The sequence below is a fragment of the Abramis brama genome, assembly GCF_963993115.1.
Source record: "Abramis brama genome assembly, chromosome: 2".
Lineage (NCBI taxonomy): Eukaryota > Metazoa > Chordata > Actinopteri > Cypriniformes > Leuciscidae > Abramis > Abramis brama.
In genome coordinates, this window is record NC_139964.1 from 68,373,516 (window position 1) to 68,400,713 (window position 27,198).

General features: G+C 36.1%; 2 protein-coding genes across 3 annotated transcripts in view; one reads left to right on the forward strand and one right to left on the reverse strand.

Annotated features, from left to right (window-relative positions):
• gas6 (growth arrest-specific 6) overlaps window positions 1-2,499 on the forward strand; it is a 26,093-nt gene extending 23,594 nt beyond the window's left edge. Inside the window, exon 15 of the mRNA XM_084106968.1 lies at window positions 1,874-2,499. Within this exon, the coding sequence (XP_083963094.1) occupies window positions 1,874-2,025 (152 nt within the window). The 3' untranslated portion in view covers window positions 2,026-2,499. The remainder of the gene's footprint in view (window positions 1-1,873) is intronic.
• A 661-nt stretch (window positions 2,500-3,160) lies between these two features.
• Window positions 3,161-27,102, reverse strand: tmem255b (transmembrane protein 255B). 2 transcript variants are annotated; one of them, XM_084106969.1, is made up of 9 exons: window positions 26,913-27,102; window positions 24,747-24,889; window positions 23,365-23,427; window positions 16,613-16,702; window positions 16,441-16,518; window positions 15,813-15,898; window positions 15,575-15,734; window positions 5,614-5,763; window positions 3,161-5,163 (listed from the first exon to the last, which is right to left on the reverse strand). In XM_084106969.1, the coding sequence occupies exons 1-9, from the start codon at window positions 26,950-26,952 to the stop codon at window positions 4,939-4,941; spliced, it is 1,035 nt and encodes a 344-aa protein (XP_083963095.1). In that variant the 5' UTR covers window positions 26,953-27,102; the 3' UTR covers window positions 3,161-4,938. The 2 variants fall into 2 exon arrangements, with proteins under 2 accessions (XP_083963095.1, XP_083963096.1); XM_084106970.1 differs by lacking the exons at window positions 24,747-24,889; window positions 26,913-27,102 and adding an exon at window positions 23,539-23,675 and having other exon boundaries at window positions 4,799-5,163.
• Window positions 27,103-27,198: the final 96 nt, after the last annotated feature.

The window sequence follows — 27,198 nt, forward strand, 5'->3', positions numbered from 1 at the left end:
TATTAGTTTCACATCAGTCTTATTTTATATTTATTTTTATTGATGTTGCAAAACAAAAATACACATTTGGTCATATAATACATATTTTTTATCTTGTCTTACATCACCTTCTTTTTTCCTAGAACAAAATTAACACACACACCCCCCCCCACCACCACCACAAAAAAATAAAAAAAAATAAAATAAACTGGTAGCAAAAACAAACTAGGGGAGTGCCTCAGGTATTATGTTTCACACAAAGTCTGATCTTATTGGCTGAATAAATTCCAAGAATCCTTTCCACAACCTCTCAAATTTATCCATTTCCAATCTACAAGTGGAAGTCAGTTTCTCCATAATGTATATATCATGCATCACATCAACCCAATTTTCCTTTCTTGGCGCTTCCACCTTTAGCCACTTCCTAGTAATTCCGTTTTTTCCTGCTAATAACATAATTTTAAACATTTTACAATTCAAATTCTTTTTACCTTGCATACTAAGTTTTCCCAAATAGAATGTGTCAAAAGTGAAAGGGAGATTAATCCTTCAAATCTTGTCCATACATTGTTTAAGTTCCATCCAGTATTTCACCATCAAAGGACAACTCCAAAAAATATGAACATGATTTGCAGTCTTTTCCCCACATCCCCGCCAGCAGCTCGTATCCCGATATTTCCACATCAGTCTTATTTTAGTCTCACATCAGTTCCTTTTGAGTTAACTCAACACTGTGTGAATTGCTGATGCGCGTCCTCGCAGATAAACAGGAGTTATGTGTCATTTGTTTCCGTATTTGTTGTTGTTTTAGTTTATTATAATAACCAGACAGATACATTAGTTAGTTAATGCACACATGCCATAATATAATTTTGCAGTGTATAACATTTTCTGCAATATGTTTCATATCACCTGAAACGTGCGGCAGGTTTTATTCCAATGCAATTAACGTTTTCCCCACATCGGTATGTGTTTCGCTTAAAAAAATTATTTGAACTAATTCATGATTTTCGAGAACTAAAATAAGTTTTTGGTGTTTATATTTTTTTTCGGTACTTACAATTATTTCTAAATTTAATATTAAAATTTAACATATACCAATGCGATTTTGTCTATTTTTTATCCCGCTCAACAATAAAATGATCTTAAAAAGCAAATGATCTTAAAACGTGACCCCTGAAGTCCCACTTTCTTTATTGGGCAGTTCCTTCACATGTGGCCTTTAGTCTTATACAGTCAAACCAACATGTATTCACACACCTTCAACATTTCTCACATTATCAGTTTATCCGCTATAGTTTAGAAAATGTAATAAAGAACTCAGAGTTATGAACTCAGCTGATATTTGACTGGTTTTGTCCGTCCTTCTGTTAGACTGTCTCACACATGAATTATGTTGAATATCTGTCAGCTGTTAAATTTAACTACACAATTAGATAATACCAGTTTAGCTCAACCAATCACCAAGCAATGCTTCATTTTGTTCAGTCTGTGTGTAAAAAGAGCATTAGCAATTAAAGAAAACACACTTCAGCAAAACATGATCAGCTCAAAGTGTCCGAATCATTTTTGCTGGTAGTCGCTGTATGAAGAATATTTGGGTGTAATATGTCACAGTTTACTTTATTCTGCTCTCCTCACTTACAGAAATGAACTATAGTGTCCTGATCACACTAGTGGAACAATATCACAGATGATATCTGGTGTCTGAGTAATGTTTTGTTTGACTGTATTTACTGATCTGACCAGCACTGTTGAATGTTATTTACGTTATTTCTGAATCTGCAGACTCTTGATGTGCTGGATCTTGTCGAGTCTCCTTCATGTATACAGCGCTTTTAACAATATAGATTGTTTCACAGCAGCTTTACAGTAATGATGTTTTCTGGTGCAGATGTTTCTCTGGTGTCCACCCCGGTGTCGGCCTTCTTCACGGGATGCATGGACGTGCGAGTGAACGGTCAGATGATTGATGTGGACGAAGCTCAACACAAGCACAACGACATCCGCTCTCACTCCTGTCCTCTGGTGAACACAGAGCAATAACTGAAACCAAACGCCATCGAAGTGCTTTCGACCGCGAGAGGATCCGCTTAATCAGGATCTGATCCTCGTCACAATCGCGTCACGCACATATAGCACAGCCATATTGATGTATTATTACTCACTGACACGCTTACATTAGACCAATCGAACACAAGCTACTGAGAGTGTGCTGGAAAATACTGTATCTGTACATATGCCACTGTAAAATGCTTTTAGAGGAGGACGATTTAAAAACAGCCAAGCTCATCAATAAAGGCCTTCAAGGCCTCGATGTAGGTGCTCAACTTCATCATCATCATCATCATCATCATGGTTTGTTTCACTGGTTTGAGTTGTTTTTCTAGTCCTGCGTTTGAGTTTTTTAATCTTGTTTTTATTGTTGAAGTTGTTTTGTATTCCGTTCATGTTCGCTCTGTGTGTGAGACTGAAACGCTTGTTGAAAACAAATAAAGGCGGATATTGTTATTATGAAAATGTATGTCCTTTAATTCCACAGACATTTAGTGGCTCGTAGTAACTAGCGTTACTTTGCTTTACACTGATACTTTCGGGATTAAAAAAAAACAGAAAAAGTTCAGATTCACAAATCCCTTTTTAAGAAAAAGTTAAATTTCTTAAGAATATTCACTTGGGGAAAAACCTTCTGAACCTTAATATTTTGTGAGGGTAGTTCATTTTCTTCAGGGAAAGGAAGTGATGTCAGCAGTGACGTCCTAAAAAATCTTCCACCTCAACTGGGGTGTTTAAAGTTCTCATTCTGTAATGTTATCTTCAAATAAAACACAATGACATTATAAATGAATTTTATAAGGTAAAAAGTGGTTGTATATATGCTGAATAGACACAAAACATGAGGACAATGCAAATACTGCAAACAAAATCACATGGGAAAATCGTTTGTGTGCAAGAAAAACCCACATGAATATTTCAACAAAACAATAAATTAATAACATCTATTGGGATATTTAAGTTTTAAGTGCCTTTGGACATGAGAAAAAAAAATCATATTTTTGTTCAAACAAGAGGCAACACTTTACAGTAAGGTCCCATTAGTTAATGCATTAACATTAACTAGTTACAGTATTTATTAACTCTTTCCCCGCCAGCAGTTTTTAGTAAAAGTTGCCAGACACCATCAGCATCTTTGTTTTATTTCACAAAACTTTCATGGCATCCAAATTAATTTGTTGTATGAATATCTGAACATGCAATATATCAAAAGAAAGCTAGCTAGCTACCAGAGCTTCTGCTTTTAAAAAACATTTTATTCCAGATTCATGCATTATTTTATCAACGCTTGAATGTGGGGAAGATTCATCAAAATGCTGAGAAAGTTATGTTTTTGTCAAAGTCTTCGTCCAGATGGGATTCAGAACGATGATCATAAACAGATGGAGTAGATCGAGGCCATCAACACACACACTCTCTCACATACACACACACACACACACACAGATCGAGTCCATCATCACCTCAAAGCTTCAGTCATTTCCTCTTCATGGTTCAACAGCATATAAATCACAACATTACTGAATGAAGTTTAAAGTTTGATGATCGTGTTTTAATTTACATGTGCGTCAGCAAAGCTTCTGCTTCTTCTCCTGTGTTTTGATCTGGAGATTCTGAACTCTTTCAGAAGATGTGGAAGAGTGAAAACACGGATCGCTGGAAAATTCAGTCAGTGGCAGGGAAAGAGTTAATCTTTTACATTAGTTAATAAAAATCCAACTGTTAATTATTCATGTTAACTAATGTAGTTAACTAATGGAACCTGTTATTAAACCATATGTGTGTTTTTCAGGAATCTGATATAAACATGTCGACATGAACTTTCTCAGCAAGATTCTCTTCAGACTGATGACTAGATCTGCCCGTAGCAGAAGACTAAAGCATTGTGTTGTGCGCTTGAGTTATGACTAGAGTCGGACACATTTCACAATACAACAGTGTTTAAAACGGATCAAACAATGAAGATCCACCAAAGGAACAGGGAGTTAATCCTCATCCTTCCCTGGAACATTTTTTGACTTTTTTTTAAAGATTGAGTGTTCATCGAAGGGGTCAAGACCCCAGGACTTTTGTCGCACTTGAACCACGAATACACACAAAAAAAGGAGTTTTGTGGTTGAAATTTTAAAAAGTAACACATCCTTCATTCACGGGTCAATTTGACCCCCTTAGGAATGAATGGAATGTGAGGAATGCTTCAGTACACATAGAAAAACCTAAAAATGCTCAAAATTCAAACTAAACACGCTAAAACTTTACCAATAAATGATTGTATAATGTCTACATGTGTCTCTGAATGCACACTGAAGAGAACAGGCTTTAGGACCCAGAGGAACAGCTCATTTACTCCATATAGAGATATAAGCCCATCTAGAGTCATCAAATATCATCTCTTATATTATTATATTTCCACAAGAGGTCAAAGACACACAATGTAAGATATTTAGTGCTGAATTAAAAGGTTTATGCATGAAATTGAGTTATTTAGAATTTAAGTTGAAAGAATGTGAGGAATGTGCTTAAATTACTCTTTATTTATTATTTATTGATCAAATCTAGTCATTTAAAGGTAAATAAAAGAAAAAAGAAAAAAATCTCCAAAAAAAAAACTGCATCAAAAAATAGAAAAAATATTATCAAAATGAAATAAAATAAGATTTCTGGACAAAAAAAAAAAAGTAAGTATCATTTTAGGGCTTCGGGTCATGATGAGGGAAGGATTTGTTCCAAAACGCGAGGGAAGGATGAGGGTTAAACATGAAAGATCAGAGGTTTTGGAAACTACCGAAGAACAACATCGATCACATTTGCTACGAGAAACACTGACGATTACAGAGGTAATTAGCGGCGAGTGTCACACAGATCTTCAGGGCTCAGGGGTCAGAGGTCAGCGGTCCGGGTGTTTCAGCAGGCGTAGGGAGGAGGCTTCTCGAAGGGCCCTAAGGAGTGAGCGTAGAGCGAGGGAGCGTTTGGAGTCAGCATGTATGCGCTGGTGTCCTGAGACTGGGTTTGGGTCGGTCCGGTCGGGTTCGTCCCGTTCTGAGCCGCCGGTTGAGTCTCATCGGACGGGGAGTTCGAGACCTCAGGGACGGGAGGAGCTGCGGATGGAGCCGGGTAACCGTTCAGATGCTGGAGGACAAACAATCAAACATAACCTCACAGATTAGACAAGATTAAGGCATTGTGTGTTGACTTTCTAGCAGCTGCCTTCTTTAAACTACATTTTAATCAAATTGTTAAAATGTTTAAAATGTTAAAATGTCTTAATTAGAGCCAAAAATCTGTTAATGGAACGAAACCATCCGACGTTTAAATCTGTTATAGAAAACTAGCGTGCTACTCCATCATGGGCATAACAGTATGACTTTCTTTAAAGCTGCTTTGGAAGGAAGTGTATTCTGAAAAGCACTATACGATACAAATAACATTGAACTTGACATTTGAAATAATTTAGTCTCTGTGTTTGCGATTGACCAGTGATGTCATTCTGTATCTAATGAAATCATTCCCACTCTAATCAATATTCCATGCTGATGTACAGAAGCATTACCGTAGTGATACTCAGCCAGAGACGCTCACCTGCATGGGTAGTGAGTAGTTCGGGTACGCGGGGAGCGTTTGTCCCGACGGGCAGAAGCCGGTGTAGGAGATCAGGTGTTGACTGGGATTATACAGGATATGAGGGGGCGGAGCCGGACTGGGTGTCATGTGATTGTGAGCCACAGGAGCCTGAACACACACACACACACACACACACGTCATGTAAGAGCTGATAGCACTTACTGTGAAGCTGCTCTGTAAATCTATATTGTTTAAGCACTATAGAAACTGAATTATGAATGTTATGACACTGAAATGTGAATGTTATGAAACTGAATTGTGAATGTTATGAAATTAAATTGTGAATGTTATGACACTGAATTGTGAATGTTATGAAACTGTCAATTGTGAATGTTATGAAACTGAATTGTGAATGTTATGAAACTGAATTGTGAATGTTATGAAACTGAATTGTGAATGTTATGAAATTGAATTGTGAATGTTATGAAACTGAATTGTGAATGTTATGAAACTGAATTGTGAATGTTATGAAACTGAATTGTGAATGTTATGAAACTGAATTGTGAATGTTATGAAACTGAATGTTATGACACTGAATTGTGAATGTTATGAAATTGAATTGTGAATGTTATGAAATTGAATTGTGAATGTTATGAAACTGAATTGTGAATGTCATGACACTGAATTGTGAATGTTATGAAACTGAATTGTGAATGTCATGAGACTGAATTGTGAACTTCATGAAACTGAATTGTGAATGTCATGACACTGAATTGTGAATGTTATGAAACTGAATTGTGAATGTTATGACACTGAATTGTGAATGTCATGAAACTGAATTGTGAACTTCATGAAACTGAATTGTGAATGTCATGACACTGAATTGTGAATGTTATGAAACTGAATTGTGAATGTCATGACACTGAATTGTGAATGTCATGAAACTGAATTGTGAACTTCATGAAACTGAATTGTGAATGTCATGACACTGAATTGTGAATGTTATGAAACTGTGAATTGTGAATGTCATGACACTGAATTGTGAATGTTATGAAACTGAATTGTGAATGTCATGACACTGAATTGTGAATGTTATGAAATTGAATTGTGAATGTTATGAAACTGAATTGTGAATGTTATGAAATTGAATTGTGAATGTTATGAAACTGAATTGTGAATGTTATGAAACTGTGAATTGTGAATGTTATGAAATTGAATTGTGAATGTTATGAAACTGAATTGTGAATGTTATGAAATTGAATTGTGAATGTTATGAAAATGAATTGTGAATGTTATGAAACTGTGAATTGTGAATGTTATGAAACTGTGAATTGTGAATGTTATGAAACTGAATTGTGAATGTTATGAAATTGAATTGTGAATGTTATGAAACTGTGAATGTTATGAAACTGAATTGTGAACTTCATGAAACTGAATTGTGAATGTCATGACACTGAATTGTGAATGTTATGAAACTGAATTGTGAATGTTATGACACTGAATTGTGAATGTCATGAAACTGAATTGTGAACTTCATGAAACTGAATTGTGAATGTCATGACACTGAATTGTGAATGTCATGAAACTGAATTGTGAATGTCATGACACTGAATTGTGAATGTCATGAAACTGAATTGTGAACTTCATGAAACTGAATTGTGAATGTCATGACACTGAATTGTGAATGTTATGAAACTGTGAATTGTGAATGTCATGACACTGAATTGTGAATGTTATGAAACTGAATTGTGAATGTCATGAGACTGAATTGTGAATGTCATGACACTGAATTGTGAATGTTATGAAATTGAATTGTGAATGTTATGAAACTGAATTGTGAATGTTATGAAATTGAATTGTGAATGTTATGAAACTGAATTGTGAATGTTATGAAACTGTGAATTGTGAATGTTATGAAACTGTGAATTGTGAATGTTATGAAACTGAATTGTGAATGTTATGAAATTGAATTGTGAATGTTATGAAACTGTGAATGTTATGAAACTGAATTGTGAATGTTATGAAACTGAATTGTGACTGTTATGAAACTGAATTGTGAATGTTATGAAACTGAATGGTGAATGTTATGAAACTGTGAATTGTGAATGTTATGAAACTGAATTGCGAATGTTATGAAACTGAATGTTATGAAACTGTGAATTGTGAATGTTATGAAACTGAATTGTGAATGTTATGAAACTGAATTGTGAATGTTATGAAACTGAATTGTGAATGTTATGACACTGAATTGTGAATGTTATGAAACTGTGAATTGTGAATGTCATGACACTGAATTGTGAATGTTATGAAATTGAATTGTGAATGTTATGAGACTGAATTGTGAATGTTATGAGACTGAATTGTGAATGTTATGAAACTGAATTGTGAATGTCATGACACTGAATTGTGAATGTCATGAAACTGAATTGTGAATGTCATGAAACTGTGAATTGTGAATGTCATGACACTGAATTGTGAATGTCATGAAACTGAATTGTGAATGTTATGAAATTTAATTGTGAATGTTATGAAACTGAATTGTGAATGTTATGAAACTGAATTGTGAATGTTATGAAACTGAATTGTGAATGATATGAAACTGAATTGTGAATGTTATGAAACTGAATTGTGAATGATATGAAACTGAATTGTGAATGTTATGAAACTGAATTGTGAATGTTATGAAACTGTGAATTGTGAATGTTATGAAACTGAATTGTGAATGATATGAAACTGAATTGTGAATGATATGAAACTGAAATGTGAATGTTATGAAACTGTGAATTGTGAATGTTATGAAACTGAATTGTGAATGTTATGAAATTGAATTGTGAATGTTATGAAATTGAATTGTGAATGTTATGAAACTGAATTGTGAATGTTATGAAACTGAATTGTGAATGATATGAAACTGAATTGTGAATGTTATGAAACTGAATTGTGAATGTTATGAAACTGTGAATTGTGAATGTTATGAAACTGAATTGTGAATGTTATGAAACTGAATTGTGAATGTTATGAAACTAAATTGTGAATGTTATGAAACTGTGAATGTTATGAAACTGTGAATGTTATGAAACTGTGAATTGTGAATGTTATGAAACTGAATTGTGAATGTTATGAAACTGAATTGTGAATGTTATGAAACTGAATTGTGAATGTTATGAAACTGAATTGTGAATGTTATGAAACTGTGAATGTTATGAAACTGTGAATGTTATGAAACTGAATTGTGAATGTTATGAAACTGAATTGTGAATGTTATGAAACTGAATTGTGAATGTTATGAAACTGAATTGTGAATGATATGAAACTGAATTGTGAATGTTATGAAACTGAATTGTGAATGTTATGAAACTGAATTGTGAATGTTATGAAACTGAATTGTGAATGTCATGACACTGAATTGTGAATGTCATGAAACTGAATTGTGAATGTCATGAAACTGTGAATTGTGAATGTCATGACACTGAATTGTGAATGTTATGAAACTGAATTGTGAATGTTATGAAATTGAATTGTGAATGTTATGAAATTGAATTGTGAATGATATGAAATTGAATTGTGAATGTTATGAAACTGAATTGTGAATGTTATGAAACTGAATTGTGAATGTTATGAAACTGTGAATTGTGAATGTCATGACACTGAATTGTGAATGTCATGAAATTGAATTGTGAATGTCATGAAATTGAATTGTGAATGTCATGACACTGAATTGTGAATGTCATGAAACTGAATTGTGAATGTCATGAGACTGAATTGTGAACTTCATGAGACTGAATTGTGAATGTCATGACACTGAATTGTGAATGTCATGAAACTGAATTGTGAATGTCATGAAACTGAATTGTGAATGTTATGAAATTGAATTGTGAATGTTATGAAACTGAATTGTGAATGATATGAAATTGAATTGTGAATGTTATGAAACTGAATTGTGAATGTTATGAAACTGAATTGTGAATGTTATGAAACTGTGAATTGTGAATGTCATGACACTGAATTGTGAATGTTATGAAATTGAATTGTGAATGTTATGAGACTGAATTGTGAATGTTATGAAACTGAATTGTGAATGTTATGAAACTGTGAATGTTATGAAACTGTGAATGTTATGAAACTGAATTGTGAATGTTATGAAACTGAATTGTGAATGTTATGAAACTGAATTGTGAATGTTATGAAATTGAATTGTGAATGTTATGAAACTGAATTGTGAATGATATGAAACTGAATTGTGAATGTTATGAAACTGAATTGTGAATGTTATGAAACTGAATTGTGAATGTTATGAAACTGTGAATTGTGAATGTCATGACACTGAATTGTGAATGTCATGAAACTGAATTGTGAATGTCATGAAACTGTGAATTGTGAATGTCATGACACTGAATTGTGAATGTTATGAAACTGAATTGTGAATGTTATGAAATTGAATTGTGAATGTTATGAAATTGAATTGTGAATGATATGAAATTGAATTGTGAATGTTATGAAACTGAATTGTGAATGTTATGAAACTGAATTGTGAATGTTATGAAACTGTGAATTGTGAATGTTATGACACTGAATTGTGAATGTTATGAAATTGAATTGTGAATGTCATGAAATTGAATTGTGAATGTCATGACACTGAATTGTGAATGTCATGAAACTGAATTGTGAATGTCATGAGACTGAATTGTGAACTTCATGAGACTGAATTGTGAATGTCATGACACTGAATTGTGAATGTCATGAAACTGAATTGTGAATGTCATGAAACTGAATTGTGAATGTTATGAAATTGAATTGTGAATGTCATGAAACTGAATTGTGAATGATATGAAATTGAATTGTGAATGTTATGAAACTGAATTGTGAATGTTATGAAACTGAATTGTGAATGTTATGAAACTGTGAATTGTGAATGTCATGACACTGAATTGTGAATGTTATGAAATTGAATTGTGAATGTTACGAGACTGAATTGTGAATGTTACGAGACTGAATTGTGAATGTTACGAAACTGAATTGTGAATGTTACGACACTGAATTGTGAATGTTACGAAACTGAATTGTGAATGTCATGAAACTGTGAATTGTGAATGTCATGACACTGAATTGTGAATGTCATGAAACTGAATTGTGAATGTTATGAAATTGAATTGTGAATGTTATGAAACTGAATTGTGAATGTTATGAAACTGAATTGTGAATGTTATGAAACTGAATTGTGAATGATATGAAACTGAATTGTGAATGTTATGAAACTGAATTGTGAATGATATGAAACTGAATTGTGAATGTTATGAAACTGTGAATGTTATGAAACTGTGAATGTTATGAAACTGTGAATGTTATGAAACTGTGAAATGTGAATGTTATGAAACTGAATTGTGAATGATATGAAACTGAATTGTGAATGTTATGAAACTGAATTGTGAATGTTATGAAACTGAATTGTGAATGTTATGAAACTGAATTGTGAATGTTATGAAATTGAATTGTGAATGTTATGAAACTGAATTGTGAATGTTATGAAACTGTGAATGTTATGAAACTGTGAATGTTATGAAACTGTGAATTGTGAATGTTATGAAACTGAATTGTGAATGTTATGAAACTGAATTGTGAATGTTATGAAACTGTGAATGTTATGAAACTGTGAATGTTATGAAACTGTGAATTGTGAATGTTATGAAACTGAATTGTGAATGTTATGAAACTGAATTGTGAATGTTATGAAATTGAATTGTGAATGTTATGAAACTGAATTGTGAATGTCATGAAACTGAATTGTGAATGTTATGAAATTGAATTGTGAATGTTATGAAACTGAATTGTGAATGATATGAAATTGAATTGTGAATGTTATGAAACTGAATTGTGAATGTTATGAAACTGAATTGTGAATGTCATGAAACTGTGAATTGTGAACGTCATGACACTGAATTGTGAACGTCATGAAACTGAATTGTGAACGTCATGAAATTGAATTGTGAACGTCATGAAACTGAATTGTGAACGTCATGAAACTGAATTGTGAATGTCATGACACTGAATTGTGAATGTCATGAAACTGAATTGTGAACGTCATGAAACTGAATTGTGAATGTCATGAAACTGAATTGTGAATGTCATGACACTGAATTGTGAATGTCATGAAACTGAATTGTGAATGTCATGACACTGAATTGTGAATGTCATGAAACTGAATTGTGAACTTCATGAAACTGAATTGTGAATGTCATGACACTGAATTGTGAATGTTATGAAACTGAATTGTGAATGTTATGAAACTGAATTGTGAATGTTATGAAACTGAATTGTGAATGATATGAAATTGAATTGTGAATGTTATGAAACTGAATTGTGAATGATATGAAACTGAATTGTGAATGTTATGAAACTGAATTGTGAATGTTATGAAACTGTGAATTGTGAATGTTATGAAACTGAATTGTGAATGTTATGAAATTGAATTGTGAATGTTATGAAACTGAATTGTGAATGTTATGAAACTGAATTGTGAATGTTATGAAACTGAATTGTGAATGTTATGAAACTGAATTGTGAATGTTATGAAATTGAATTGTGAATGTTATGAAACTGAATTGTGAATGTTATGAAACTGAATTGTGAATGATATGAAACTGAATTGTGAATGTTATGAAACTGAATTGTGAATGTTATGAAATTGAATTTTGAATGTTATGAAACTGAATTTTGAATGTTATGAAACTGAATTGTGAATGTTATGAAACTGTGAATGTTATGAAACTATGAATTGTGAATGTTATGAAACTGAATTGTGAATGTTATGAAACTGAATTGTTAATGTTATGAAACTGAATTGTGAATGTTATGAAACTGAATTGTGAATGTTATGAAACTGTGAATTGTGAATGTTATGACACTGAATTGTGAATGTCATGAAATTGAATTGTGAATGTCATGAAATTGAATTGTGAATGTCATGACACTGAATTGTGAATGTCATGAAACTGAATTGTGAATGTCATGAGACTGAATTGTGAACTTCATGAGACTGAATTGTGAATGTCATGACACTGAATTGTGAATGTCATGAAACTGAATTGTGAATGTCATGACACTGAATTGTGAATGTTATGAAACTGAATTGTGAATGTTATGAAACTGAATTGTGAATGTTATGAAACTGAATTGTGAATGATATGAAATTGAATTGTGAATGTTATGAAACTGAATTGTGAATGTTATGAAACTGAATTGTGAATGTTATGAAACTGTGAATTGTGAATGTCATGACACTGAATTGTGAATGTTATGAAATTGAATTGTGAATGTTATGAGACTGAATTGTGAATGTTATGAGACTGAATTGTGAATGTTATGAAACTGAATTGTGAATGTTATGACACTGAATTGTGAATGTCATGAAACTGAATTGTGAATGTCATGAAACTGTGAATTGTGAATGTCATGACACTGAATTGTGAATGTCATGAAACTGAATTGTGAATGTTATGAAATTGAATTGTGAATGTTATGAAACTGAATTGTGAATGTTATGAAACTGAATTGTGAATGTTATGAAACTGAATTGTGAATGATATGAAACTGAATTGTGAATGTTATGAAACTGAATTGTGAATGTTATGAAACTGAATTGTGAATGTTATGAAATTGAATTGTGAATGTTATGAAACTGAATTGTGAATGTTATGAAACTGAATTGTGAATGTTATGAAACTGAATTGTGAATGTTATGAAACTGAATTGTGAATGTTATGAAACTGTGAATTGTGAATGTTATGAAACTGAATTGTGAATGTTATGAAATTGAATTGTGAATGTTATGAAACTGAATTGTGAATGTTATGAAACTGTGAATGTTATGAAACTGTGAATGTTATGAAACTGTGAATTGTGAATGTTATGAAACTGAATTGTGAATGTTATGAAACTGAATTGTGAATGTTATGAAATTGAATTGTGAATGTTATGAAACTGAATTGTGAATGTTATGAAACTGAATTGTGAATGTTATGAAACTGTGAATGTTATGAAACTGAATTGTGAATGTTATGAAACTGAATTGTGAATGTTATGAAACTGAATTGTGAATGTTATGAAACTGAATTGTGAATGTTATGAAACTGAATTGTGAATGTTATGAAATTGAATTGTGAATGTTATGAAACTGAATTGTGAATGATATGAAATTGAATTGTGAATGTTATGAAACTGAATTGTGAATGTTATGAAACTGAATTGTGAATGTTATGAAACTGTGAATTGTGAATGTCATGACACTGAATTGTGAATGTCATGAAACTGAATTGTGAATGTCATGAAACTGTGAATTGTGAATGTCATGACACTGAATTGTGAATGTTATGAAACTGAATTGTGAATGTTATGAAATTGAATTGTGAATGTTATGAAACTGAATTGTGAATGATATGAAATTGAATTGTGAATGTTATGAAACTGAATTGTGAATGTTATGAAACTGAATTGTGAATGTTATGAAACTGTGAATTGTGAATGTTATGACACTGAATTGTGAATGTCATGAAACTGAATTGTGAATGTCATGAAATTGAATTGTGAATGTCATGAAACTGAATTGTGAATGTCATGACACTGAATTGTGAATGTCATGAAACTGAATTGTGAATGTCATGAGACTGAATTGTGAACTTCATGAAACTGAATTGTGAATGTCATGACACTGAATTGTGAATGTCATGAAACTGAATTGTGAATGTCATGACACTGAATTGTGAATGTCATGAAACTGAATTGTGAACTTCATGAAACTGAATTGTGAATGTCATGACACTGAATTGTGAATGTCATGACACTGAATTGTGAATGTCATGACACTGAATTGTGAATGTCATGAAACTGAATTGTGAACTTCATGAAACTGAATTGTGAATGTCATGACACTGAATTGTGAATGTTATGAAACTGAATTGTGAATGTTATGAAACTGAATTGTGAATGTTATGAAACTGAATTGTGAATGATATGAAATTGAATTGTGAATGTTATGAAACTGAATTGTGAATGATATGAAACTGAATTGTGAATGTTATGAAACTGAATTGTGAATGTTATGAAACTGTGAATTGTGAATGTTATGAAACTGAATTGTGAATGTTATGAAATTGAATTGTGAATGTTATGAAACTGAATTGTGAATGATATGAAACTGAATTGTGAATGTTATGAAACTGAATTGTGAATGTTATGAAACTGTGAATTGTGAATGTTATGAAACTGAATTGTGAATGTTATGAAATTGAATTTTGAATGTTATGAAACTGAATTGTGAATGTTATGAAACTGTGAATGTTATGAAACTATGAATTGTGAATGTTATGAAACTGAATTGTGAATGTTATGAAACTGAATTGTGAATGTTATGAAACTGAATTGTGAATGTTATGAAACTGAATTGTGAATGTTATGAAATTGAATTGTGAATGTTATGAAACTGAATTGTGAATGTTATGAAACTGAATTGTGAATGATATGAAACTGAATTGTGAATGTTATTAAACTGAATTGTGAATGTTATGAAATTGAATTTTGAATGTTATGAAACTGAATTGTGAATGTTATGAAACTGTGAATGTTATGAAACTGTGAATGTTATGAAACTATGAATTGTGAATGTTATGAAATTGAATTGTGAATGTTATGAAACTGAATTGTGAATGTTATGAAACTGAATTGTTAATGTTATGAAACTGAATTGTGAATGTTATGAAACTGAATTGTGAATGTTATGACACTGAATTGTGAATGTTATGACACTGAATTGTGAATGTTATGAAATTGAATTGTGAATGTTATGAAATTGAATTGTGAATGTTATGACACTGAATTGTGAATGATATGAAATTGAATTGTGAATGTTATGAAATTGAATTGTGAATGTTATGACACTGAATTGTGAATGTTATGACACTGAATTGTGAATGTTATGAAGACTCGCCAGGTCTTTGAAGGCTCCCAGTACGGCAGCGGTGATGATTCCCAGAAACACACCGAGAACGTTGAGCGTCACACAAGCCCACATCAGACGGTACAGATTCACCACGTCCCAGCAGCTGCTGACGCCCGTGAACTCGTAGTAGTGCACGTGATAGTCCACACTAACACATACACACACACACTGTTACTGTACACACACACACTGTGCTGTAACACAGGGACTCACGAGCGTCGCTCACCTGTCGCAGTTGAATAAGTCACAGCAATAGCAGGTGTTGCTCTTCACCTTCAGTTTACAGTCTTTACCGTAGGCATTACAGGGAACCTGATCACAGAACATCAACACAAGCTCTTTAAACTTGACATTGTGTGTTATGAATATTGTAGATTTTATAACAGACTGCTTGTGATGTTCCTCATGTTGGATAATTGTTTGACAAATGAATAAACTTAAATGGAAATGTATATATATTGAATAACATTGATCCATTAATACTAACACCTTCTCTTCTGTTCTATATCTATCTATCTAAAAAATAAAGTAGTACATCTACTGCGTGAGACTAAACTGGGAAGGGTCACAGCACTTACATATTGTTGTCCAACTGTTAGTTTCACTGCTTCTATTGCTCTCCTCATTTAAAAGCATCTGCTAAATGATTAAATGTCAATGTAAATGTAACTGAATGAAACTGATGTAATGTTTATATCTGACCAGCAGAGGGAAGCAGAGCACACGATCAGCGACTGACTCTCACAGTTATGAACAGTGTTAGCGCTTTATGAACTACAAACCTACAGTGGCGGGGTTGATTAATGTTCATGATGTGAGCAGGAAAACAGTGTGAAGTCATGAGATGAACACACCTCAGTGTAGTAGCTGTCGTAGGAGTAAGAAGAGCTGGAGTAAAACTCACAGCGGCCCTCCATCAGCGGCCTCCTGTCCTACACACACACACACACACACACACACACACACACAGTAACTCATGGTTTTCTGCATGAGCAGTGGGAGAGACACATGTGAGCAGATACTCACGATGAACTCGGCCGCGATGATGCCGTCGATGATGGAGCAGAGGAAACACGACACGACACCGAGACTGATGAAGATGATGGACGCCACCAGCTGACGGACAAACACGTGTTTAATCAACATTGTATAGAAAATTGCAGTATTTATTATTCATCGCAGTGTGAAGTTCATGTTCCTCATAATCTTGAATGAGAATAAGTTCCTCTTGCAGCATCTCTTCTCTGATGACGAGGGCGGGGCTATAACCTGTCACTCACATGAGATCAGCCAATAGCAAACCACAACCATCCAATCAATTCCCCACAGACACAATCAAGCCCCGCCCACATTTGTTCTTGTTCCTGAAGCGTTTCACTCGATATACGACACTATAGAGGAGAAAAGACAGACTCCATGCTGATTTATTAACCCTATAAAGCCTGCTGTATAGGCCTCACCGCTTTCACAGATTCACGTTTTTGGAGTTTACACAGAGATGATCACGCTTTCAAAAAATGTTCAAAACTTGCACCTTGAAACCCGTTTCACAGTTTGTGTTCTCGAGCTCCAAACACTGCTGTCGTGTGAATGAACGGCCAGAACACATTAAGAGTTTCTGTTTTCTGTGAGAACAGTGTGTGTTAGCGGCCTCTAAGTTAATAACTAATGATCTTTACAACGGAAGTGAATCAATCAAAACTAACTTTATCTGGACAATAACTTTATTCTAGATCTGCTGTAAAGCCTAAACAATCTCTGTTACTGTAATCTCCTGTTATCACTGTAAAGCTGCTGTGAAACACTATATTGTTAAAGCGCTGTATAGATGAAGGAGACTCGACTTGCTGTAGAATCCGATGTTCATTTCTAAGGCCTCTGACTGATCCTATGAGGCATGTGATGCTCAATATAAAACACACATGCGAACTGCAGGCTCATGTCCATCCGTCAGGCTTTACAGGGTTAAAATCACAATCCCATCAGGCTTCTCCGGTCAGTGCAGACGGTTGTGTGTGTGTTGTGTGTTGTGTGTGTGTTGTGTGTGAGAGTGTTTTCTGCAGGTGAACTCGTGACTCTGACTGCAGTAATAAAGTAAATGTAGAGTCTGCTGGCACAGTGCATTATGGGTGATTTACTGTCCCGCGCAGGAACGGCACACGCAGGAAAGGTCGCGCTCACACACACACACACACACACTGAGTGCCATCATGTCGCTGGGTGTGTTTAATCAAGAGCTCTGAGCAGCTGAAGCCGTAAATACTGACCAGATAAAACTCACACACACACACACACACGTGAGCGAATCACTGCAACTTTTACAGCATCTGAATGAGACACACACACACACACACACACACACACACACACAATCACGTATGATAGTCACGGCGTTATGTCTGGCTAGGAGACGGTGTTAGACTAACCAACTCTAACAGTGTGTTATAATTCATTTATTTATCATTTGAACACATAACTAAGTAGATTTTCTTAGTACATGTTTCAATTAAATAAACTTTAACCAACAATTATCTAATATCCCACATTTCTCCTTCAAAAGATGATTTGTGGTCAATGTTTTGGAGAATAAACTTTTAATAATGGCCTTAACTAGCAAATATCATCACATCGACACTTATTGAGCTGATCTGAATAATGATGCGTTCTTCTTCAGAGCTTCTTATTGCTGAAATGAATTTGTTTTATAACTGAACACTGTTATTTCCCTGTTTATTACACTGCTTTGGAAATCAACTGTATAAAGCGCTATAGAAATAAAGCTGACCTGAAGTTGAGCAAATGAGCTGATATTCTGATGAAGAGCATTTAAAATAAAACTCAATGACACATAAAATAAAGTTAAATCTATCTAACGTGTGTGAGTTCAGAGTCAGCGTCTGTCAATCAATCATAAGCGCTGTGAAACACGATTAACCCGAGCGCTAGCTAACATCCTCTCATGCTAACCGCACATCACAGATCAACATCAATCACTCGTTAAATGAGCTATTAAACGACTGCAGATTTACGGTCGTGTCGTTTTCCTGCTTAATTGCGCTAACTAAATTCATTGGTGATAAACGAACCGGAGGAAAACATCACATGACCTCCAGAACAAGCCAATAAAACGAGTTCTGAGCTCAGTAAACCTGAAACCAGCGCTGGCCTCGATCCAAACCACATCATCTCTCAGAATTACTGCAAGTCACTGATGACCATCAGAACTCAGAGTTGATCCCGGCACGACTGCTGGACTACCGGCACCAGCGCTTCAGCCAAAGGGGATGATGGGAAAAAACAAACAAATTTATTTATTAAAATGTTTCTGTCCAATTAATGTGTTTTTTTCATGTATATTTGTTAGTATGTTTTATTTGTAATTACAAATGATCAGCGGTTAAAATACCAAATAAAAAGATTTAAACACGAAACAAGTATTTTCAAATGTAATCTGATGTAATTACAAGTACTTCATTTGTGGAATCTGATTACACAGTCCAGATTACATGTAATCCTGCATGTGGTTTGAGTTTTCTCTAACTAAAGCTTTTCAGGCGCTCTATTCGTTTATTAATGGCATTTTCAAGTTTCAACTTTGTTTTATTTCTAAAGCACATTTAGATCAGCAAGCAGAGCTGACCAAAGCGCTGAACAACATTAACAACGGGGAAACACACATTCATGAGAGGCTCACAGTGACGGGAAAGCCAAGGGAAAACACTACGAAAATCAACCATGCTTTTATTATAGTAAAAGTGCAGTAACCCTAGTTTTTTGGCAGATTGAGTCGGCTACCATTTGTTTAACCACAGATTTACAACAAATACCATGGTTAAACTAATGTTAGTGTAGCAAAACCATGGTTAATTTGTAGTTTAACTATAATAACCATGTTTTTTTGGTTTTATTAGTAGTAAAGCCATGGTTAATTTTCGTAAGGGTAGTTAAAAACATTTAAAAGTAGTGTGCCGATCTGATATCCGCCGGAAGCGAAGGCTCGATCTCTATCTATGCTTTAATGGTGATCTGGGGACAGAGAGAAGTCTCGTATCGCCAGACCTCACATGATGTCCTGGTGTAGATAGAGTTGCTCAGTGCCAGATTATTGAAGGATTTGAAAAAATAAAGAATTTTAAACTCAATTCTAAAATTAGCCAATGCAGCCATTTCAAAATTGGAGTAACGTGATCAAATTTACGTTTGCCTTTGAGGAATTATGCAGGAATTGGAGACGAGCGATGGAGGATTTGAACACAGTGAAGAGAGTTGCAATAATCCAAACGAGACGTAACGAGACGTAGGTTTTCTCAGAGAGAGAGAGAGAGGATTTAATCTTAGAGAGAGAGAAAACAGGAGCTAATAACCACATTTTATTTGTTTTTCAAAAACCCAAAACACCCTAACCCTGATCCCAAAACACACTTACGTTCCTAATGCAGGACGAAGTGAAGAGCAAGAGCAAGATAGTCCAGGTCACTGCTTCTGTTCCCCAAGTTCACATGAGGGATAAACACTATAAACTCCGTTTTTGATTCATTCAGAAATTAGACCTTTAGAGAGAACCACATTTTCTCTTCATCTAGGCATGAACAAGAGGTTTCAGAGCAGCATGTTTGTTTCAAGGTTTGTGTTCTCGAGCTCAAACACTGTTCCGGAGCGGTGTGTGTTAGAGCGGTGTGTGTTAGAGCGGTGTGTGTTAGCGGCCGCTAAGTTAATAACTAATGATCTTTACAACGGAAGTGAATCAATCAAAACTAACTTTATCTGGACAATAACTTTATTCTAGATCTGCTGTAAAGCCTGAACAATCTCTGTTACTGTAATCTCCTGTTATCACTGTAAAGCTGCTGTGAAACACTCTATAGTGTTAAAGCGCTGTATAGATGAAGGAGACTCGACTTGTTGCGTTTCAGTTTTTCTGGAGCGATTCCAGGAGAGACGAGTTTGAGAGCGAAACCTACAGACTCTGAACACTGACGCTTTAAAGATGCATGTGAGAAGCTCCATGTCAGAAACTCAACACCGGCTCTCTGCTTACCAGTCACTCCAGTATACCAGTCCAGTTCAGACCAGCTCTATGACTGACAACATCTGAACCAACGAGCGGGACTGACAATAATGCACGTCTACACACTCACACACACACACACACACACACACACTGTCACCTTTGGCTTTTGTCTTGCTTAGTTGGGGACATTTACATTTAATTTAATATTCAACAATATTATTGATCTCCTGCACTGACACTATTATATGAGAACTGAACTGAGCTGGACGATGACATCACGGTGTCTCCAGAGCGGATATATGAACTAAGAACTTTTTAACAACAAAAATGAACCTGAACCATCACTGAACTGACTTCAGCTGGACTGTGACGCTATTTTTTTCTGGAAACAAACTTTGTTGCATTATTCTCTGTAAAGCTGCTCTGAAACACTCTGTGTTGTAAAAAGCGCTGTATAAATAAAGGTGACTTGACCTGATACACACACACACACACACACACAGCTCTGATTCAAAAACACGCATGAACACTGAGTCGTGAAGAACTGAACGATTCTGATTCAAAAACACGCATGAACACTGAGTCATAAAGAACTGAACGATTCTGATTCAAACATAAATGAACACCGAGTCTTGAAGAACTGAACAATTCTGATTCAAAAACACGCATGAACTGAACAATTCTGATTCAAACACATGTGAACACTGAGTCGTGAAGAACTGAACAATTCTGATTCAAACACACGTGAACACTGAGTCGTGAAGAACTGAACAATTCTGATTCAAACACACGTGAACACTGAGTCGTGAAGAACTGAACAATTCTGATTCATTAACAAATCCATTCATGATTCTTTGATGGAAGAATGATTAAAATGTTCTTCACACTAAGAATAACACTGTCTTTCAAGAACTCTTTACTGAAAGGTTGCGAGTGTCTCACTTTTTCTCTAACCAAGCGCTACATAATGGATGATGCTTGAGGATCTTGTTCTCTGAGGCTGAAGGTGATGATACGAGAACATCTGAATCATCATCATCCTGACGGCTCGTTCTATTACAGTCGTGATTCTGCAGCGTTTGACCTCCAAACTCTCTGGCAACAATGTTCTGGTCACTTCCTCTAATCTCCGAGGGGTCAGAGGTCACGGGACTGTGTCTTCAGGAAATGAAACCTAAAGCTGCAGTGTGATACGGGCTGTTGCACATTAATGTGTTCATCTGAGCGCCTGGTCTCAGCTTACTGTGTGTGTGTGTGTGTGTTGTACCTATAGAACTGCCTTGTGTAATGGAGTGTGTACATGTTGATTTTGTGAATGAGTGTGTGTGTGTGTGCTCATTAAATGTTAAAGGCTGTACTGGGATCAGAGCTCAGGACACAACAGAAGCCTAAATCACACACGGACGTCACACAGGCTAACAACACGTCTCCATGGTTACAGACCCACAACTTCCCTTCACCATGGTATCATTCTGATGGAGTGTGTGTTAGCAACCACATTGAATGATTTAGTCACACAGCAACACCTTAATGCATTCAATGTGGTTGCTAAGGTGTTGCTATGTGGCTGTAATGTGTTCTGTGTGGTTGCTAGGGTGTTGCTTTATGACTAATGTGTTCAGTGTGGTTCATAAGGTGTTGCTATGTGACTGTAATGTGTTCTGTGTGGTTACTAGGGCGTTACTATGTGACGAATGCATTCAATGTGGTTGCTAAGGTGTTGCTCTGTGTTCTGTGTGGTTGCTAGGGAGTTGCTGTGACTAATGCGTTCAATGTGGTTACTAATCTGTTGCTCTGTGACTGTACTGTGTTCTGTCTGGTTGCTAGGTTGTTGCTTTGTGAATGCTTTGTGACTAATGCGTTCAATGTGGTTACTAAGGTGTTGCTATGTGACTGTAATGTGTTCTCTGTGGTTGCTAGGGTGTTGCTTTGTGAGTAATGCGTTCAATGTGGTTACTAAGGTGTTGCTATGTGACTGTAATGTGTTCTGTGTGGTTACTAGGGTGTTACTATATGACGAATACATTCAATGTGGTTGCTAAGGTGTTGCTCTGTGTTCTGTGTGGTTGCTAGGGAGTTGCTGTGACTAATGCGTTCAATGTGGTTACTAAGGTGTTGCTATGCATGCGGCTGTAATGTGTTCCGTGTGGTTACTAGGGTGCTGCTATGTGACTAATGCATTCAATGTGGTTGCTAGTCACATAACAACACCCTAGTAACCACAGGTAACACATTATAGTCTCATAGCAACACCTTAGCAACCACACGTAACACATTATAGTCTCATAGCAACACCTTAGCAACCACACTGAACACATTACGGTCACATAGCAACACCTTAGCATCATGCCTGTGAGTTTTAGATAGGCACACGTCTGGCGATCTGCGTTGAGTTGATCAGGACAGGCACTGAAGGAAGGATGCGGCTCCATTAGCTTCATCTAGCCATCAATGCTAATCTGATTCATCTAAAACTTCACCTGATCTGTCAGCCAATTACGCTCAGCATTACTGAGCGCGTGTCCAATCGCTCATCGATCTGACAGCGGATGTGCCTCGTGTTCCCTGGTGTAAACACAGTTTACTGGCCCATCTCTCACGAGTAATACTATCCGAACTATATTTCACAAGGACAGAAACAAACAGCACCTGAAATACACAGGCTGTAATTGTATTGACGAGCCATTATGTCCCTCAGAGAGCCGATACTCCGTGACTAAAATAGAGCGTAAAGACATTTTCTGGCTGGTTTTGATCTGGTACTCACCATCGGTCTGCGATTCTCCACCACGTTCAGACCAACGACTCCCAGGAACGCTCCGAAGCTCAGCTGCCGTCAACAAGAGAACAAAACATAGTTGATTCAGCAAGCAATTATAACTTGACTTCATCTTTTAGCCAAATAATGACAGACTTTAAAGGTGCAGTGTGTAATCTCTACCAGCATCTAGTGGTGAGGTTGTGAATTGCACCCAACAGAAGTTACGGTGGCCGACAGGAAGTGATGTCGTCGTCTGAGACAGCAGAGAGTAGCCAGTTAAACAATGAGGTTTCTTTACAAAGATAAATTAAGAAATCAGGTTTACTTGATTATTCAGTAAAACGATGTTATTGCGAATATTATTGTCACTTGTTCATCATTGTGTCAGTGTTTTATTCGCTGACTTTAGTTCGCTTCTTTGCACGAAGAACAACATAGTGAAAGCGGAGAGTTAGTAGAATAACGTCGGTGGATTTGAACTTGAAAATCGGAGTGTACTGACATCTTTCCGCGGTTGAAACAACATACCTTCTGATGTTCATTCATGATTATTTGATGCTATAAATGAACTAGAAGGAAGAGATGATCGGTTCACGAGCAGCTTTAACTGAGGCGATCTGTCAGACACATTAAAGAGACACAAAACGCTATTTATTGTTTAAATTTCTTTTAAAAAAATGACCAAATTTGAAAGTTGAGATGAAAAGTAAGCTGGTCGGTCCTGTCTGTCGGTGTCCTCTCTGCTCCGCGATGTGTGTTTCACTGTGTGAGAACATGTGTGGTGTGAGAGAGGCGTGGCTTGTCAGACATAGCAACAGTAACTAAAGGGGGCGGGTCTTTGCGAACGGTCAAGTTCAGGAACAGCGATCAGGCAGACTTGTGTTCTCTCCTCTCCACGTCTGACGTCAGCAGAGAACAGTAAAGTTAAGCTGATGTGCTTCTCTCTCTATAGTCTGTCTGACCCCGCTGGGCATCTTTGGGTCCGTCTGTGTCTCGTTTGCTAACGCCGGCCACTTCCAGGGCTGTTCTGTGACTTTGTGCCTGACAAAAAAAAGTGAGAGTGAAGTACAACTATTTATTACGTTTGATAAACGACAAAGGGCAACGGTGTTTGTTTATAAACTGCATAACCGTTATGTCAGAACGGAGGCTCACTATTGGCCAGCATCACACACATGACCAGCGTCGGCCAATAGTGAGCCTCGGGCGTTTAGTTTAGCTTCGGGCCCGGTCCGGGTCGGCTCCGCTGTCGACAGATCCTCCAGTATATTACACACTGCACCTTTAAGGCTCAAACTGCGGCTGTCCGGGTGTTTTATTGCACTAATGAAAGGACAAAACAAAGAGTTCATTAAAGTAATGAAGTGTGAAGTCTTCTCCTCACTCACTATAATCCCGGGATAGTATCCAGACACGGCCACGTTATCCGTGTGTGTGGCCGACAGAAGCCCGACCACCAGAACCAGAACCGAGAGTCCGAACAGAGACACCGAACACCAGAGAGCCGTCCGCCGGCGCTTCACGAACACATCTGCGCACACACACACACACACACGCACGCACGCACGCACACACACACACACACACACACACACACACACACACACATAAGATATACACATAATTTTGACTTGATATCTCACAGCTCCTTATATAAAGTTGAATATACACACACACACACACACACACACACACACACCCACCTTGGCCTGAATAGCCGACACTCAGTACAGTCACATGAAGTGATATTCACTATTCCAGCTAACAACAATGTGCTTTAATGTTTTGCTAATATTCCCATTAAGTTATTTCTGAATGTTCTGTAAAAATGTTTTAAAAACGGGGTTAGTTCAGCCAAAAATGAAAATGATCCCATAAGCCATCCTAGTGTTTATGACTTTCTTCTTACAGCCGAACACAATCAGAGTTATATTAAACAATATCCTGGCTCTTCCCAGCTTTATAACGGGAGTGAACGGGAACTGAGATCTTGAAGCCCTAAAAAAGTGCCTCCATCATCATAACAATAATCCACACGCCTGCAGGGGTTAATACAGGCCTTCTGAAGACAAGAAACATATCCATATTTATAACTTTATAAACTATAATCACTGGCTTCCGGTAACAGTCGTACATGAGTCTAGTTCCGGCGGAAGAGTGACCTCTGACCCCACACATGACGAGTGACCTCTGACCCCACACATGACGAGTGACCTCTGATCCAACGCTTGACCTTTGACCTGAAGCATGACGAGTGACCTCTGTGATGCGTGACCTCTGACCCGACGCATGACGAACACGGAAGCGCAGAGGATCGAGCAAAACAAAACACGGTCACGGTTTAGAGTCTAAAACAAGGGTTTTTAAAGCGAAAAGTGGGAGGAGCTTGAGATTGTTTGAACCACCAGAGGCGTCGACTCTCACCTGAGCTTATGATACTCCTACATCATACGTCAGGTCAGAGGTCACTCGTCATGCGTGGGGTCAGAGGTCACTCTTCTGCTGGAACTCGACTCGTGTACGGCCGTTACCGTAAGCCAGTGATTACATTTATAAAGTTATAAATATGGATATGTTTCTAGTCTTCAGAAGGCCTTTATTAACCCCTGCAGGCGTGTGGATTATTGTTATGATGATGGAGGCACTTTTTGGGCTGCAATTATATAAACTCTCATTATAAAGCTGGGAAGAGCCAGGATATATTTAATATAACTGTTAAGTGTTCGGCTGAAAGAAGAGAGTCATGTACAGCTGACATGAGAACGAGTAAATTATGGGATTATTTTCATTTTTGGGCGAAATATCCGTTTAAAGTAACATCTCACGTGATGATTTTGCTGAAACTATTAGAATGTTACTTTTAAATGTTCTCTGAAGGTTCAGAAACAAGTAGCAACATTTAAAAACAGTTAAACATCCAACGATTCAGGAAAAACGTTCCATGAATGATGTATTGAACGAACGTTTGTTCATTTATTCGAGAACGTTCCGTGTTTGCAGGATTATAGCAAATCTCGTGTATATCGTTGCAAAAAGAAAACTAATTTATCGCACAAGCTAAACGCGACTATATGAAGATATTATAAACATTAACATCTGTAAAACTACCGGGAAACATTTTTTAATACACAAATACAATTGGCTTGACTTAAGTCTCTGACATTAGAGACACAAAACGGACAGTAAACGTGTCAAACAGTGATATCTGTTAAACACACCAATGCAAAACTCTATCATATGCATAACTGAGGTTTAAAAATAAAGCAAGTTAAAAAACGGACAAGCATAACACCTATTAGATAAATATTACTTCTCAATAGAATAATTGCACTTTTTAAATAAATGAAATGATTTTTAAATACATGAAACTTATACAAATAAAGAACATAAACGCAGTCTTTATTCTTAATTAAACATCTCTGTGGCGTTTATAAACTTCTCATCACAGATGCTCTTCTGATGGACGGTTATTACAGATCACATCATGTTATCATGAGAACAAACGCGCATATAATAACATGAGTATCAGTTCATGTATCATCATAACTCCTCACCTGCTGGATCCGCGCTGGACTGCGGCGCGTTCTGCTGCATCGCGTCTGATGTTACACACACTCACACACACAGAATCTTATCCACAAAATAAAGTTTGTATTTTCCTCCGTGTTTATAATTCCTCTCAGGTAAAGTGTCGCGCGCGGGACTGACAACAAAAACTCACGCGACTGAGGAGCTGACAGTGACGCACGAGCGGGGCGCGCGCACGAACACACACACACACACACACACACACAACAGTAGAATCTATTTTACGGGCTAAAGGAAATTAGAGCTTAAAGC